The sequence below is a fragment of the Dasypus novemcinctus genome, chromosome 5 (genome assembly GCF_030445035.2).
Source record: "Dasypus novemcinctus isolate mDasNov1 chromosome 5, mDasNov1.1.hap2, whole genome shotgun sequence".
NCBI lineage: Eukaryota > Metazoa > Chordata > Mammalia > Cingulata > Dasypodidae > Dasypus > Dasypus novemcinctus.
Genome location: NC_080677.1, coordinates 86928618 through 86947436, shown reverse-complemented (window position 1 = coordinate 86947436; position 18819 = coordinate 86928618). Strand labels below are relative to the sequence as shown.

The 18819-nt window shown below is 36.3% G+C and overlaps 1 protein-coding gene across 2 annotated transcripts in view; it reads left to right on the top strand.

The window, feature by feature from the left end:
- The window catches only part of IMMP2L (inner mitochondrial membrane peptidase subunit 2), a 1033857-nt gene that overhangs the window by 107298 nt on the left and 907740 nt on the right, over nt 1–18819 (top strand). For both annotated transcript variants that reach the window (XM_058297204.1, XM_058297205.2), the window contains exon 4: nt 961–1064. In XM_058297204.1, the coding sequence (XP_058153187.1) occupies nt 961–1064 (104 nt within the window). The remainder of the gene's footprint in view (nt 1–960; nt 1065–18819) is intronic.

The window sequence follows — 18819 nt, the reverse complement described above, 5'->3', positions numbered from 1 at the left end:
TGTATGAAGTCCATGCTAAAACTTACCTAGAATGTGGAAGATATATATGCTAATTCAAATATATTGAACACTGAAACAAAGAACGATTTAGTCCTTCCTCTCTATAAAAGGAACTCAAAATTCTTGTTGGGAGCTCGGGTTTGAAACAGAAAGCTCCCGAGTCTGGCCGGACGTCAATAAACCATTTTTCCTTCTCAAAATAATTTCTGAGTGCTGGCCTTTCTATACGTAAATAATTGGACCTCTCTCAAATGCTACAACAGTTTCTCTTGCCTCTGTGCCTGTAGGTGATCCTGGAGTCCTCCCTCATGTGGCAGGTTAAAATGGTAGCTCTTTTTCTCGTCTCTGAATGTTTCTCCTGCTTATGAAAGACTCCAGCAAGAGGGCTGAGACCGACCTAGGTCATGCCTCACTGAAGTATGCCACCAATCAGAGACCCCTTAGCTGCATTCTGTCCAGTCGAAGGGTTCCATACCCACAAGAATGGATTAGTTCCAAGAATGGTGTACTTCTCTGGGATTCACAAAAGCTTCAAACTGTATGGGTATTTTTCTGGTTGAGTTTGAGATTATTTATTTTCCTCAGTTGAAACAGTGATGTATCCTACTCTGGAATTGGATATCTATATATTCTGTTGGGAAGTTTGATTTACTTTTTCCTCGTGTTTTTTAAATCCTTCTTAAAGCTTTCCCTACCTCTTTACTGAAGTTCAATAAAGCTTTGAATATGTAGCACATTTCCTTTCAAGTAAGTATTGATGACTTACTTTTCTGCTTTACCTGCGAGGAATCCTGATGAACCTTTTTGAAAACTCATCATTTGTATTTACTTTTGAATAGCAATTTATTGAAAGATACTATATTAGAAATGTTTCATTGCACTCAACTAGAGCTATAATGTGCAAAACACTGTGAAGATTGAAAAATACAAATGATAGATATGTCTCTTTTTATATTTTAGCCTTCTTTGAATCCTGGGGGAAGCCAGTCATCTGATATAGTGCTTTTGAACCACTGGAAAGTTAGAAATTTTGAAGTGCAACGTGGTGACATTGTATCATTAGTGTAAGTAAATCAGAAACATTATGTTTATATATATTATTATTTATATTTATATTTATTTGGTAATCGCCAATTTTTAAATTAATGGGTACATTTTAATTATAGTGTTTTTAAAATTCATTTTTGAAGTGTAATAGTGCTATGAAAATGAAAGAATATTTCTTTTATTTTAAAAAAATATATCAGTTGTTTACATACTTTGGATTTGATAAGTTGTTTAATGAAATCGTGATTAGAAATTGTTATATTGATGATCAAGATACATGCATTTGGTATTATTTCAGATTATTTTGAAATTTTACTTCTTGGTAAGTAAATTTTATGTTGCCTACATGTTTTCTTAGTTTGTGTAGCAAGAAAATATTTTTAGAAGATGGTAATTATGACATGAAATTCAGTGACATTTGTATATGTCATGAGTTTAACTGAGAAAGGAAGTTTGAAGACAAGTAAACTGGAGGCTTTTGTTTGGGACCAAAAGGTGGCACTGTTTCTCTGTTAAAATATTAAGACTGGTAAGGAACAAAAATTTCATTCCAGTGTTAATGTAGAAAGAGAATGTCAAAATGTGCTTAATTGACATAATGATATAATACATAGTCCTAGTTCATGCTTGACTGGCTTAGGCTTGAGATTTTTGTTTGTTTTTTAAAATAAATTCATGCTGAGAAGACTTCAACAGAACTTGCCTAATTTCTTCTGTTTCTAGTCACTTATAAAAATGTTTTAATATGTTTTCCTGGTAGGCATTGGGTGTAGCGATTAATGTGGTAGTTTTGCTGCCATATGTTTTAGTAATAGTGAAAATCTACTTTTTGAAGACTTTTCCAATTTGTATTTCTGATTCTTGCATTGGAATGATTGTTTCTTGTTGGATGCTAATTAATAATTTTTTGGTAGAAGCAGTATGTTCACTTAGCTAGCGCTTTGTGGAAATGGTTATTCTACAAAAGAGTTTCCTTCAGGCCTGTTCTTCTTAGATTCATTTGAAAGCATACTAACCCAATTTGGTTAATAATTAATGAAATAAATAAAATTTGAGTGGAGTTTTAGATGGCAGACATTTAAGGGTGGAGATTAAATTCTTCTCATGTTCTTGAGTACTTTCCTTAATATCAACCTGCTCTTTGGAGTGTACTTTTATTTTGTCATTCACAGGACTATTTTTGCAACCTTCTTAACAACCTTTCTCATGATGGCTTAGTCTGTCGTGTACTCATTATTCTTTTGCCTTTCGTTTGACAAGGTTACATCCTCAGTTAGTCAGTGATGGAGAGGATACCTACCCAAGTGGAAGAGGTCATACTATAAGCAGACAACTGTGCAGCAATTTTTTTTCATGAGAAAAACATGCTGGCTATCTCTAAGCAAGTGCATTTAAATAGGTAATAGAAAATTTAAAAAATATTATACACATACATGTAAGTTCTCTGAGATGTAGGTTTACATGAGTTCATAAAAGTACCCCAGTGTGTTTTGGGTCAAGTTAGAACGATAACCCTGTTCATTTATGTAAATATTAAAGTGATATTTATTATATAAAATAATTTTACAAACCATATTTTAAAATTTGTGGTTGCTATAATAAATCATAGCTACCAGGCTGAACTGTAATTTTAATGAGTCAGTAGTGTGCTCTATCCATATCATGTATGAATAACACAGATTTTCTTTCATGATCCTTGTTAGCAGGGCCATTTACATAAAATAATGCTTAGTGACTGGCATTATATTATCTAACAACAAGTAATCATTAGACAATATTGTTGATTTTTTTGAGAAAGAAAGAAAAAGTCTGAAACTAAAACAATTTCATTCTTTTTTTGTATGATGTAATACTGTTATATAAAAGCTACTATTAAAATGTCTTTTAGTTTTATGAGGAAAAATGCTTTCTTTTTGCATTCCTTATTTTTATGTATTTTATAGACTGTTTTGTTTGAAAAGATTGATAGTTTGATTAATGTTCACAATATACATTTAATTCATGCCAACCCACACTAAATATTTACTGTTCTTACAAAGTGCATCAGTCTGGTTTTAACATAGATGGTAATGTTCATTACTACACTGGAACATCCTGTCTATTTAAGAAATGTGTGACTAAATCAGAAATGCATTTTTAAATGTTGAATTTAAGGTTAAAAATAAAATATAGTTCACCATTTTACTTATTTACAAATTGATATTAATAGTATATTTCATAGATACATGAGCCAACCTTGGAAACAATTTGGTATGACATTTTATATTTTAAAAAGTCCTGGGACAATGGTCTATAGTTTGAGTGTCTGGAAACTCATTATTTCTATTATAGTCTTATATATTTCCCTTCCTGAAAACTTTGCAGTTTGCAAATTCATACTACACTAGTTGGGCTTAAACATCTTTGTAAACAATAACAATTCCAATAAAATGCTAAGTTACAAAGACATGTTAAATTTCCAGTAAATAAAAAACACTGCACTAAATATAGGATTTTTCCTTTAAAAAACCCACAAAAAACAATTGGTGAAGGTAGCTTGATGCAAGGTGATATAAAGAGGGGTTGAGCTGCTGAGATGTGGCTACAAGGGCAGAAGGACATCATCAGAAGCTGCAGGTTGAGAAAATGTTGCAAGCTTTGTGTGGTGTATGATGAGAACAGAAATGTCTGCCTGGCTAATTTTTTTGTGTTAATTTATATTTCTTATTTTTAAAAAAAAGATCAGGGTAAACTGAGCGATAAGCACTTCTAAGAGAAGGATTGAATGTATAATACTGAATTCATCCTGGCTTGTTGATGATAGTGTACTTGGCCTTCAGTTGGTGGTGTTAATGAGGAAAAACAGTAATGATCTGGGAAAAATCACTTAAGAATCAATGCAGCTTCTGCATTATATTGAAATTATTTCCCCATTTGCCAATTGCTTACTAGTTAACTCATGTTGCAGAAACTCAGGCTATAGCAGAACAGACTGTCCTTTCTATTGCAAGGGTCTTTTCTTCACAACTTATTGACCTAGGCTGTTTCCTAAAGCATGGAGGGTGTGGGATGGGTTGGGTGTGGGGGGGATGCATACTGGGATATGTGCTTCTTTGTGTCAGTCACTTATCTTTTTTGTCTTTTTCTTTCTGTAAAAAGTTGGTCATGGTGGAGCTGTTTTATTTAAGCATATTCTTCAGTAACACTTTTTAATAGGTGTATTTATTTAATAATATTATTAGTCACACAAAGCATGATGTAATGTCATCAAGTCCTCAGTGTTACAAAGTATATGTAGGTAGCATCATACTCTCTTAGTGGTTTTGCAGACTATTAGCAGTGATTAGGGTGGATTTTCTATGCTTTGGAATTGACTTTTCATTAACCTGTGTGATGGCCTTACTGCAATAGGCTTAACATAAGTAGCACTATTTTACAATGCTATAACAATTGAGAAATCCACTGAGATAGTTTTTCTTTAATAAATTTTTAAATAATCACCTTTAAAAATGTGTAGTTTTTTATTTTGAAATAAATTTAGACTTAAAGAAAATTTGCAAAAATAATATGGCAAGGACACAGATACTCTTCATAGCATCCCCTAATATTAGCATTATACATAACCATAATACAATTAATGAAACAAAGAAATTGGCATTGATACTATTAAGTAATCTATAGGCCATTTTTGAGTTTGCCATTTTTCCCATTTGGACATTTTTCTGGTCCAAGTTCCTACCTAGAAACCCACGTTTTATTTTCATTTTCCATGTCTCTTTAGGCTCTTCCAATCTGTAACAATTCCTCAGTCTTTCTCTGACTTTCATGACCTTGACATTTTTGAAGGGTACTGTCTTCTTATTTTGCAGAGTGATCCTCAACCTTTAAACCTGAGCAGTGTTGAGGCTGGCACCAGTTTCTGGGGAACTCATTCAGTGGTGGCCGTGGAATGAAGTAGAAACTATGGCAGAGTAGTCAGCAGGGTCAGCTGGGGAGGTGACTAAGGATCAGAGCTGGGGATTATAGGGTTACTCTTTCACTCACAGGTCCTTTTAATTACTTGTGACCATACATTTGCATCAAGTATAAAGGGTCCATGGTTTCTAGGATTAAGTCCACTCATCAAGTTTATTGCTGCTAGGAAGCAAAATAGGGGAGCTGTGCAGGTAGGGGAATAGACCATAGTTTATAGTAAAGGGAAGAAGAGAAGAAACTAGAGCTAGGTCATAGGTTGTGCTATATAAGCCAGTGCTCAGTTCTAGAATAGAAGGTTTAGGGTAAAGGAATCCTCATTTAATGAGCACCCTTGTGTATCAGACATTGTACTAAGTGCTTTGTGTTATACTGTTGTTATTTAATTTTGAGAACAATGGAGATAATTGTTTTTTAACATGAGAAAACAGATTTAGAACAAATAATGGTAAGTAAATAGCAAAGCCAGAATTTGAATCCATATCCATTTGACTCTAAACCTGTATTGTGTGATATAGCAGTCACTAGCCTTATGTGGCTATTGGGCACTTGAAATATAGCTACTGCCACTTGTTGAAATGATATTTTGAATATATTAATCAAATAAAATACATTAATATTTCACCTGTTTTTTTTCCCCCTTTCTTAATGTGGCAAGTAGAAAATTTAAAATTACAAGTGTGACATGCATTATATTTGTGTTGGACAATCCTGTGTCTAAACCTTTTCCTGTTACACATTGCTGCTTCCCTGAAACGTGTCTAAGGTGAACTAAAATGAGATTCCAAAGTCTGAGGCGGAGTAACACTAAGCTAGTTGCTATTAAGTAAAGGTAGCCTTCCAAGGTAATCAATTGGGAATGGTGAGAGAGGTCAGGTCTAAAGACTAAAGAAGAAAGATGGGATCTACGAAAAGGAAAAACAAAACAAAAAAGTTTTCAATACTTATTGACTTCTTATTTTTCAGGCACTGGGCTAAGAGTTCTATATTCACTTTTATTTAATCCTTTTTTTAAAAAAATTTAATTAAGTAGTGCTTTTGTTCCCTAGTTGCTAAAAGAAATACAACATGGTAGGTTGGTTTTACAACAGGAATTTACTGACTTGTGGGTTTGAGGCTAAAAGAGGCCCCAAATCTAGGCATCAGCAAAGTGATACTTTTCCTTTTCCTTGAAGACTGGCCTTCTGTAGGTGGCCTCCAGCCATCCTTGAATCCTTGGCCTTTCTGTCCCATGCCAGTGCACATGGCAGTGTCTTCTCTTCTTTCTTCCAGATTCTGTTGACGTTCATCTTCTTTCCTTGTAGATTTTTCCTTGTAGTCTTCTCTATAAGACTCCAGTATTAGAAGTAAGACCCACCCTAGTTGAGGTGGCCTTACCTTAACTAAAAGTAACATTTTCAAAAGACCTATTTACAATGGGTTCAAACTCACAAGGAACAAATTAGGATTAAGAATATATTTTTCTAGGGTACCTGATTCAGTCTACTGCAAGTAGGTAATGTTATTCCAGTTTTATAGATGAGAATCCTGAGGCACATTAAGTAACTTACTTAAGGACACATGGCTAGTAAAAGGTAGAGCAAAGATTTGAAATGCCACACTTCAAAGCTTGTATTCTTAACTGCCTTACTATTATGCCTCCATATATCATGGTGATGGCTTGGTTGAGGACAATCACCTGTTCCTCAGTAAAGAATTCATGCAAGTCCTGATACCTTTACACCTCTCATTCCCATTTCTGATAATTTCTGAATAAAATGGTTCCTAAAAGGCATTCTCTTCATTAATAGCAATCATTCTTTATTAAGAACATATAGTGTGCTTTTGATTTCAACATCTGGGTTTGTGACTTGTGAAACTAATTGCTACTTTCTGACAGATGGCCACTAATGGCTGTATCTGTAGCAGTAAATATGAGCAGAGTTACTAAGATTCGAGCCAGGGAAATAGATGAACTAGAATAGAGCCTTTGAAAAAAATGAAAGGCACTAGTTTCTTTGTGTTTTCAGTTGCTTCTAAATCTTTAAAGATCTCTTGACCCATGAAGTGGAATTAATTGGAGCCTACTAAAAAAAGGAAATTTGTAGTTTGAAACAATTGCCCAGAGCAATAATAATATTGAAAAATGACCCATAATTGTATTAAAAGCCAGTGTATTACTCAGGGTTCTTCAGAGATTTACATAAATATGTATATATCTGTATATGTAAATATTAAGAGATTTATTATAGGTATTCGCTCATATGACTGTGGGAAATCTGATGAAGGTTTCAGTGAATTCCCCAGGAGAAGATGACTTGCTTAAGTAGTGTGATAGAAATTCTTCTTTCTCATTGTTGAAACCATCAGTTCTCCCTTTAAGGCCTTCAAATGATTGGATGAGATTTCTCTCATCACTGAAGGCAGTATCCTTTGTTGATTATAGATATAATCAGCCATTGATGCAATAAGTTTTTGACTGATGATTTAAATCTATGAAATACCCTTATAGTAACATCAAGCTTGTGTTTGAATCTCTAAACAATTGGACCCTATAACGTAGCTAGGTTAACACATCAACTTAACCAGCACAGCCATTATCAACTGAACTGGGAGAATTTAATTGTGCATACTTATCTGTTCTATTTGTACTCATTCCTACATTTTTAAGCCAGCTATTCAAGTTTTAGTTTATTTTGTACAATTTGAGAACTTAAATTTAAATAGACCATGACTTACAAAGAATGATTCTATAGATGAGACAAAATGCCTAGGTTTCTTTTTGCTTTTTTTTCCCCCTTTTTAAAAAAATTAATACATATTAAAATGCTGGGGAGTGAAATTGTGGGTTGTAATTTATTTTGAAGAGAGATTTAGTTTTTGGCACTTTCAATTATATATAATGTTTTCCATTCATTATTAAGTATATTTATAAACAATGTCTTACAAAATGAGATAGTATGAGTATTGTTATTTGATGTAGATTAGACTGAATTTGTTAATTCTTCCTATTAATAGGCGTAAGGGAAGCAGATGTGGCATACTGCAGTTGAGCACCTGTTTCCCACATGGGAGGTCCTGGGTTTGGTTCCCAGTGCCTCCTAAAAAAACAAAAACAACAAGCAAAGTAGATGAAAAACCAACTCAGGGAAGCTGATGTAGCTCAGTGGTTGAGTGCTGGCTTCCCACATATGAGTTCTCAGGTTCATTCCCAACCCCTGGTACCTCAAAAAAAAAAAAAAAGAGACAGAAGGAGATACAAAATGTTGTTGTTGTTAAGGTAGTTCTCACAAACAATTTGCTTTCTTAAGTAGGTGTAGCAGTTTGATATTATTGATGAATTCCAAAAAGAAATATTGGATTATGTTTATATACTGATCTTTTCCTCTGGGCATGTTAGATTATATCAGATTCATAGGTTTACTTGATTAAGTAATTACGTAAACCTCTTGTATCAGTAGGACGTTGAGTCCTAACCCTTTGGTGGGTGGGGACTCACAGATAAAAGGCATGGCAAAGGACAGAGTTAAGGGTTCTTAGTATTGGAATTTTAACGTTGGAGTTTGATGCTGAAGCTGGAGCCCTGAGAAGGGAGGAACCCTAAGCCCAGAGAGAAGAAGACCTGGGAAGAGAGGAACCCAGGAAGCCTGAACCCTGGCAGAGGTCAGCAGCCATCTTGCTCCAACAAGTGAAAATAGATTTTGGTGAGGGAAGTGACTTATGCTTCATGGCCTGGTATCTATAAGCTCCTACCCAAATAAATACTCTTTATAAAAACCAACCAGTTACTGGTATTTTGGATCAGCACCCCTTTGGCTGCCTAATACAGTAGGATAAACTGACTTCACAAATTTTACACATTTAATTATGCAATAAAACATTTTCTTTGTTCAGAGGCAAATTATAGCCTAGAAATGTTTTAGTGATCATAAATTGCAATTCGAATTATTGAGATTTTATGGTGACATAATGATTTCGATAAGCAATATCCATAGTGTCTGCTCAAGCCATTCCATAAATCTCATATCCTTTGAGAGATAATTAGAAATTGTCAAAGAACAAAGTTATCCAGGTAACATTCTATGAAATATTGGTTAATTATGTATATAGCAGTGTTACTTTTACTGGGGAAAAAATCCTGTCTATGAGACCACTGTAATTTTTTTTTTTTTTAATAAAAGACAGCATGTACAAAGAAAGCATCTCAAATATCCATTATATGTTATATGTAAGGAGTCAGGTTAAATTGTTGAGTAACATTTTGAATATAAGTTTAAATAATTCTAACAGATATAATTAAGATTTCATAGAATTGAACAGCTTAGGTTTCAGACAAGAAAAATGATACCAGGCCAATAAACTGTTACATAGTTATGTAAGTTATCTTAAATACTTTTGGAACTGAGAAGACATATATGCTTACATAAAATTATGCCACAAATATAAATCAATAGCTGATTTCCTCTTCTATCTACAGTGGACTAGTTTTTTTTCTAACCAAGGTCTTCTATCTATGAAGGACTAGTTTTTTTCTAACCAAGGCCCCCATTGACAAAAATGAGATGAGTTGCATTAAATAGGCATTGGAGTACTACTGAGGAATGAAGATCCCAGAGTAAAGGGGAACATCCTGAGGTGAACCCTTTGTTTCTTGGTACTTTTCACTTGGGTTTTTTGCCAGTTTTTAAGCAGCACAGGCCATGAGACTGAGAAGGCAAGCAGAAAGTGGCAGCCAAAATGGTGTGATGCTAAGCAGAATATTTGGCAGTTTCACAATGCTAAGGAGTCACAAACTAGAATTCAGAAAGGGGGAGGAGGGAGCCTCGTATAACACTCCAAACTCTTAATTGAGATGCCTAAAGGGCTACAACCTAGGAGTTAGAGTGAACTAGAAATAGTCCAGCACGTATAAAGACTAAAATCAGCCCCTAATGAAGTCAATCCTGATTTTAAAGTGATCTACCTTTACTTTAACTACCATTGCTGAAAGCAAGAGATATCATGTAGAGTCTTACTATTTTTTGTTTAACAGTGTACATTTAATAAAAAATGATTGTGCATTTTGGAAACCAGGACCAAAATTTAAAAATCCCAAGACAACAAATAGAAACATTGCCCTAGGTGATCCAGATATTAGAATTGTTCAGACACATGCTATAAAATAATTGTAATTGAGATTTTAAAAACTGATAAAAAAATAATTTCAGCAGAGATCAGAATATATAAAAATTAAAAGAAATTCTAGAAATGAAAGCTACTATAACTGAATTGAAGAACTCAATAGATGGGGAGTAACAGCAAATTAGATACAGCTGAAGAGAGGATTAGTAAATTGGATGATAGGTCAATTAGAAAATATCAAGCCTGGAAAAGAATGGACAATACAACAGATCATTTAAGAGACAAATAGAACATAGTATAGAAGGCCAACCTTGATCCAATTGGACTCTGGGAAGAAGAGCAGAGAGAGAGAATGGATGAAGAAGTGATCTAAATAAAGCCAAGAAATTTCAAAACTGGTGAAAGACATCTGTGCACAAATTTAAGAAACCCTATAAACCTATCAGAATAAATGCAAAGAAAAACACATTTAAGACACATGGTACTCAATCCACTGAAAACCAAAGATAAAGACAAAATTTAATAGGGAAAAAAATAGGTGTATTACCTTCAAAGAAATTAAAATATAGCTGATTCCTTAATTGAAGAGAGACAGGAGATGACTGAATGACATCTTCAATGTGGAAAAAGAAAAAACTTCCAGCCTAGAATTTTGTACTTAGTAAGAACATTATTCAAATATAAAAAAGAAAAAAAATTAAAGAGAATTATACTCTTTTTTGGACAAATAAGCCCCTAGCACATTTGTTGTCCTATTTGTGTAACTTATTAACACAATTTAAAGATTAAAAATATTCACAATATGAGCATTAAATCCCAAGAATGGTGCCCTTTTGAGCTCAGGGTAATGAGTGACTGCTCTGATCACATGACCATGAAGCAAACCCTGGTGATTGGTCTAGGAGTGGGCACTGGATCCAAACAGGGCCAATCAGAGTCCTTCTTGGAAATAGGTAGGTGACTGTTAGGCGTAAAAAGTTATTTTTTGTTAGAGTCATTAGGCTTGAACAATGTGATCTGTTAGAAAACCAGTCACATATCCTTAAGGTTATATCAATAAAACATATTAATGCTAAGTGTGGTGGGCAAAATTATAGTCTCCAAGAAAATCCCATGCCTTAATCCCCAGGACCATGCATATAATGAAATATCATGCCCATGAATGTATTACCTTACATGGCAAAAGAGATGTAGGTAAGGTTACTGATTAGTTGACCTTAAAACAGGCAAGTCATTCTGGATTTTCCAAATGAATTCAATGTAATATCATTATCTCTTAAAAGCAGAGGCAGAAGAGAAAGTGAGTGAGATGTGGCAGAAGAAGAAATCATAGATATCTGAAGTACCAGAAGGATATGGTGCACTATGGCTGGCTTTGAAGATGGAGAGGGCATGAGAAGAGGAAAGTGAGCAGTCTTTAGAAGCTAAGAATGACCTTTCAAAAACAGCCAGCAAGGAAATAAGGACCTCAGTCCTAAAGCACATAGAATTGAATTTTGCTCACAACCTGAATAAGCATGGAAATGGATTTTTTCCAAGTCTCCAGATAAGAGCCTAGAACAGCCAACACCTAGATTTTGGTTTTGTAAGATCCTAAGCAGAATATCCATTTGAACCCCTAGTCTTCTGACCTAGAGAACTGTGAAATAATAAATGGGTGTGTTTTAAGCCTTTAAGTTTGTTGTAATTTATTATGACAGCAGTAGAAAATTGTGCTAAGTATTTAAAAAACACAGCAGTTCTAAACTACCCTTAAATATAAAAGGAAATGAGCTTTCAGAAAAGATTCCCATTAAACTTTTGAAAAACACCAATTTTATCTATGTTTTATTTAGGTTTTATTTTATTTAAGTACTTTTATCTGTCAGTTTCTCGGTGTAAGAATATGAGAGTAGGCTTTGGGTGATCTTACTTCTCCTTTCAGCTGTGTCACTTTATTAACTGACTGAACTGGGACAGATAGGTTATCTCACCTATTCTTTGGTTCAGTCTAACATTTGCAAAATTATAGTCATAGACTTGTTGATCTCTCAGGTCTCTTCCATTTTTAATATTGCATGAAAATAGTTTTAGGGAAGAGGGGGCAAGATGGCGGCTGAGTGAACATCCCTGTTAGAGTCTTCTGCAGGGAATCGGCTGGGCGGCGTTGGAGACTCTTTGGGACCGGATTGTTTCGGGATTTTTGCTGGTCCGGAGGTGTCTGGACATCGATTTGGAGGGAAGGTAACAGAGAGGATTCGTCTGTGAAATATACACGGAGATCCCAGCTACCTGTAGAGGATTCCCTTCTTGGGTAGGCGGAGACGAGGCATCTAGCCCCGCTCGGTGGGGCTGAGCCAGGCCGGGCCGGGCCGCGGTAGCGCTTGGAGCCGGGCGGGGCCGGTGCAGGCCCCGGCTGCGGGCCGCGGTAGCGCTTGGAGCCGGGCGGGGCCGGTGCAGGCCCCGGCTGCGGGCCGCGGTAGCGCTTGGAGCCGGGCGGGGCCGGTGCAGGCCCCGGCTGCGGGCCGCGGTAGCGCTTGGAGCCGGGCGGGGCCGGTGCAGGCCCCGGCTGCAGGCCGCGGTAGCGTTTGGAGCCGGGCGGGCCCGGGTCAGGCCGCGGCGGGTACGGAGCCGGGCAGGGCCGGTCCAGGCCGCGGTGGCGGGAGGTGGATGCCGGAGCCGGCTGGGCCGCTGTAGCGAGCGGAGCTGGGCAGAGCCAGGCCAGGCCAAGGCGGCGTGAGGAGCCGGGCAGAGCCGGTCCAAGCCTCCGCGGCGGGCGGAGCCGGGCCTGCGGAGGGGTTTCTGTTTTTTTTTTTTTTTTTTTTTTTTTAGCATCTGCAGTACTGGGGAGTTCGTGGGCCCTGGGCGGCCTATTGGGGGTTTGTGGGAAGGGAGGTGCTTGCAGACCCATTTGGGCAGACAGACGGGGGGGTTTTAGGGCAAAGCGGGGGGAAGTTGTTGTTTTAGATAGTGTTGCAATTGTGACACATGTGTACCTGTATCTCTCTTCTCCCTATCCGTTCCCCACCGTTTGCCCATCCTCTTTTTCTTTCTTCCTTTCTTCTTGCCTTTCTTTTTTCTTTATTATAATTAGTTTTTTTTTTTTTTTTTTCGGTTTTCTCTTTCCCTCTTGTCCCTCATCTTCCACTTATTTTTACTTTAATTCAAGTATACAATAGGTGCTACAGGGAACACCTCACATTTGCTGGGTTTTCCCATCCTCCACTGCCTCATTTCTGTGTGAACTGATTTAGGCTACCTACACTATCCCCCTTCCCCTGCATCTTGATATCCACTATCATCTACTGTCTCTCCTATATTCCACCCCCCACCTCCCGTTCTTTGATCCACAAAGTGTCTAACTCTTAATTTCTAATACCTTTGTTCTGTTTTCTGTCTATTATCCACTCTTGAAACTATTACCTTTCTTTTCTTTTTCCCTCTCTCATGAAAACAATAGCTGTGTAGTTCATACCATATTCCTCCCAAATTCAGTCATCAACTTCATAAAAGGTACTCTACCTACAGCTATAACTCTATACAATCTACATGAATCTAACCTCCATCCTTCCAGATCTCATATTCCTGCTTTATTAACATACATCACCAATACAGCTTTACACTTTTCCCTTGCTTACACAATTGCCTTTCCCCAACACTAATACTTTCCTCTAAAGTGAACTTAACCAACAACAAGTAACTAGAATAAGAAGAAAAAAGTGACAAAGAGAAGATATAACACCTGTGCAAAAATAACAACTAATTAACCTCCAAGAGCAGACAAAGAAGCTAAGGAACTGATTAAATTCGTCAAAATAAAGAGATGACCAGGAAGCAACAAAAATCTACGAACCAAACCAATAATCAGGAAAACATGGCTGAATCCAATCAACAAACCAATAATCACGAAGGGGAGCAAAACTTGGCACAAGCAATGAAAGATCTCAGAACATTTATCACCGACAAATTTGATGCAGTAATGAAAGAGGTTAACAACATGAAGACATCACTTGGAGGGGAAATTGCAGACATACGCAAAAACATAACAGATATGATGGGAATGAACACCACAGTTCAAGAAATCAAAAACACACTTGCAGCAAATATCAGCAGACTAGAAGAGACAGAGCAGAGAATTAGTGATGTGGAAGACAGTACATCAGAAATCAAACAGATAGTAGAAGGGGTCAATAAGAAGATAGAAAAAATCCAATTAGGATTTAGGGACCTGAATGACAATGCAAAACGCTCAAACATACGTATTATAGGCATTCCAGAAGGTGAAGAGAAGGGAAAGGGGTCAGAAAGAGTGTTGCAGGAAATAATGGCTGAAAACTTCCCAAATCTACTGAAAGAGACAGATGTACATATCCAAGAAGCACAGCGCACTCCACAAGTCATAAACCCCAACAGGCCCACCCCAAGACATATACTTGTCAAATTATCCAATGCTCAAGACAAAGAGAAAATCCTAAAAGCAGCAAGAGAAAAGAAAACCATCACATACAAGGGAAGCTCAATTAGATTAAGTGCTGATTTCTCTTCTGAAACCATGGAGGCAAGAAGACAGTGGTATGATATAGTCAAGGTACTAAAGGAAAAAAATTTCCAACCAAGAATACTCTATCCAGCTAAACTAGCATTCAAACATGATGGAGAGTTCAAAATATTCGCAGACAAACAGAAACTGAAAGAGTATACCAACAAGAAACCTCCCCTTCAAGAAATTCTAAAGGGAGTTCTGCAGGAAGAAAGGAAAAAACAGGAAAGGCAAAGTTGGAGGAGAGTATAAGACCAACAACAACAACAAAAAAGACAAAAAAAAATATACAAACAAAATATGACAAACACAAATCCAATCAAAACATGGCTAACACAAATAATTCCTTGATAGTAATAACACTGAATGTCAACGGATTAAACTCACCTATCAAAAGATTCAGACTGGGACATTGGATAAGGAAATATGACCCATCCATATGCTGTCTACAAGAGACACATCTTAGACCCAGAGACGCATGGAGATTGAAAGTGAAAGGCTGGAAAACAATCATACAAGCTAACAATAACCAAAAAAAGGCAGGAGTAGCTATATTAATATCAGACAAAATAGACTTTAAATGTGAAACAATTGTGAGAGACAAAGAAGGATACTACATTTTAGTCAAAGGGAAAATCTGTCAAGAAGATCGAACAATCATAAATATCTATGCCCCTAACAAGGGTGCCTCTAAATACGTCAGGCAAACGCTGGAAAAACTAAGTGAAAGAATAGATACATCTACAATTATAGTGGGGGATTTTAATACACCACTATCAACTCTGGACAGAACATCTCAAAAGAGAATCACCAAAGAAACAAAACATCTGAATAGTATATTAGAGGAGCTCGATCTAATAGACATATATAGATCGCTATACCCAAACACAGCAGGATATACATTTTTCTCAAGCGCACATGGATCATTCTCCAAGATAGATCATATGCTAGGCCACAAAGAAAGGCTGAACGAATTCAGAAAGATTGAAATCATACAAAACATTATCTCTGACCACAGTGGAGTCAAGCTGGAGATTTGCAAGGGAAAGAAGCCCAGATTTCACACCACGATTTGGAAATTAAACAACACACTCTTAGAAAAACAGTGGGTCAAAGAGGAAATCTCAAAAGAAATCAATGACTACCTTGAAACAAATGATAATGATAACACAACATACCAAAATTTATGGGATGCAGCAAAAGCAGTACTGAGAGGGAAGTTTATAGCCATAAATTCATATATCAAAAAAGAAGAAAGAGCAAAAATTGAAGAACTAACTGCACATTTGAAGGAATTAGAAAAACAACAACAAAGTAACCCAACAGGAAGAAGAAGGAAGGAAATAACAAAGATAAGAGCAGAACTAAATGAAATAGAAAATAAGAAAGCACTTGAACAGATAAACAAGACCAAGAGCTGGTTTTTTGAGAAGATTAACAAAATTGACAAACCTTTAGCAACACTAACAAAGAAAAAAAGAGAGAAGATGCAAATACACAAAATAAGAAATGAGAAAGGCGATATCACCACTGACCCCACAGAAATAAAGACTATCATAAGAGGATATTTTGAAAAACTATATTCCAACAAAAACGACAATCTAGAGGAAATGGACAAATTCCTAGAAACACATAAACAGCCCATATTGACAAAAGAAGAAATTGATGATCTTAACAAACCAATCACAAGCAGAGAGATAGAATCAGTTATTAAAAATCTCCCAACTAAGAAGAGCCCAGGGCCAGATGGCTTCACAGGTGAATTCTATAAAACATTCCGGAAAGAACTGACACCAATCCTGCTGAAACTATTCCAAACCATCGAAACAGAAAGAACATTACCCAACTCCTTCTATGATGCCAACATTACCCTAGTACCAAAGCCAAACAAAGACATCACAAGAAAGGAAAATTACAGACCAATTTCTCTAATGAACCTAGACGCAAAAATACTTAACAAAATACTTGCTAATCGTATTCAACAACACATTAAACGAATTATACACCACGACCAAGTGGGATTCATCCCAGGTATGCAAGGATGGTTCAACATAAGAAAATCAATCAACGTAATACACCATATAAACAGATTGAAGGAAAAAAATCACATGATTATATCTATTGATGCAGAAAAAGCATTTGACAAAATACAGCACCCTTTCTTGATAAAAACACTCCAAATGATTGGAATACAAGGAAATTTTTTGAACATGATAAAGAGTATATATGAAAAACCTAAAGCCAATATTGTTTACAATGGAGAAATCCTAGACTCCTTCCCTCTAAACTCAGGAACAAGACAAGGATGCCCACTGTCGCCGCTCCTATTTAACATTGTCTTAGAAGTACTTGCTCGAGCACTGAGGCAAGAACCAGAAATAAAAGGCATTCAAATTGGAAAGGAAGAAGTTAAAATTTCATTATTTGCAGATGACATGATCCTATACATAGAAAACCCTGAGAGATCTACAACGAAGATTCTAGAACTCATAAATGAGTTTAGTAAAGTCGCAGGTTATAAGATCAATGCGCAAAAATCAGTAGCATTTCTGTACACCAATAATGAGCAAGATCAGGAGGAAATCAAGAAACAAATACCATTCACAATAGTAAATAAAAAAATCAAATACTTAGGAATAAATTTAACTAAAGAGGTAAAGAACTTATACACTGAGAACTATACAAGATTGTTCAAGGAAATCAAAGAAGACCTAAATAAATGGAAGACTATTCCTTGTTCATGGATAGGAAGACTGAACATTATTAAGATGTCTATCCTACCAAAATTGATCTACACATTCAATGCAATCCCAATAAAAATCAATGCAGCCTTCTTTAAGGAACTAGAAAAACTAACTATGAAATTTATTTGGAAAGGAAAGAGACCCCGAATAGCCAAAGACATACTGAAAAAGAAAAACGAAATTGGAGGAATCACACTACCTGACTTCAAAACATACTATAAAGCTACGGTGGTGAAAACAGCATGGTATTGGCATAAGGAGAGACATATAGACCAATGGAATCGAATTGAAAGCTCTGATATAGAACCTCACATATACAACCACATAATATTCGATAAAGCCACCAAACCCTCTCAACTGGGAGAGAGTGGCCTATTCAACAAATGGTGTCTGGAGAACTGGATAGCCATATGTAGAAGAATGAAAGAGGATTACCATCTCACACCTTATACAAAGATCAACTCAAGATGGATCAAAGACCTAAATATAAGAGCCAAGACCATAAAAACCTTAGAAAGCAGTGTAGGGAAACATCTACAGGACCTTGTAATAGGTAATGGATTTATGAATATCTCACCAAAAGCACGAGCAGCAAAAGAACTAATAGATAAATGGGACTTCCTCAAAATTAAAGCCTTCTGCACCTCAAAGGAGTTTGTCAAGAAAGTAAAAAGGGAGCCCACACAGTGGGAGAAAATATTTGGCAATCATATATCTGATAAGAAACTTATAACTTGCATATATAAAGAACTCCTACATCTTGAAAATAAAAAGATAAACAATCCATTTAAAAAATGGGAAAAAGACTTAAACAGACACTTCTCCGAAGAAGAAATACAAATGGCAAGAAAGCACATGAAAAAATGTTCCAAATCTCTAGCTATCAGGGAAATGCAAATCAAAACCACAATGAGATACCATCTTACACCCATAAGATTGGCAGCTATGAAAAAAACAGAAGAATACAAGTGCTGGAGAGGATGTGAAGGAAGGGGAACACTCATCCACTGCTGGTGGGAATGCAGAAGGATCCAACCATTCTGGAGAACAGTATGGCGGTTTCTCAAAAAACTAGCCATAGATTTGCCATATGACCCAGCAATACCACTGCTGGGAATATACCCAGCAGAACTGAAAACAAGAACACAAACCAATATATGTACACCAATGTTCATAGCAGCATTGTTCACTATTGCCAAAAGTTGGAATCAACCCAAATGCCCATCAACAGACGAGTGGATCAATAAAATGTGGTATATACACACAATGGAATACTACTCGGCTGTAAAAACAAACACACTACAAACACATGTGATAACATGGATGAATCTTGAGAACCTTATGTTGAGTGAAGCAACCCAGACATTGAAGGACAAATACTACATGACCTCAATGATATGAAATAAACAAGCTGCCCTAGATAGCAAGAGACTGAACGATAGGCTTGCAGGAAATCGG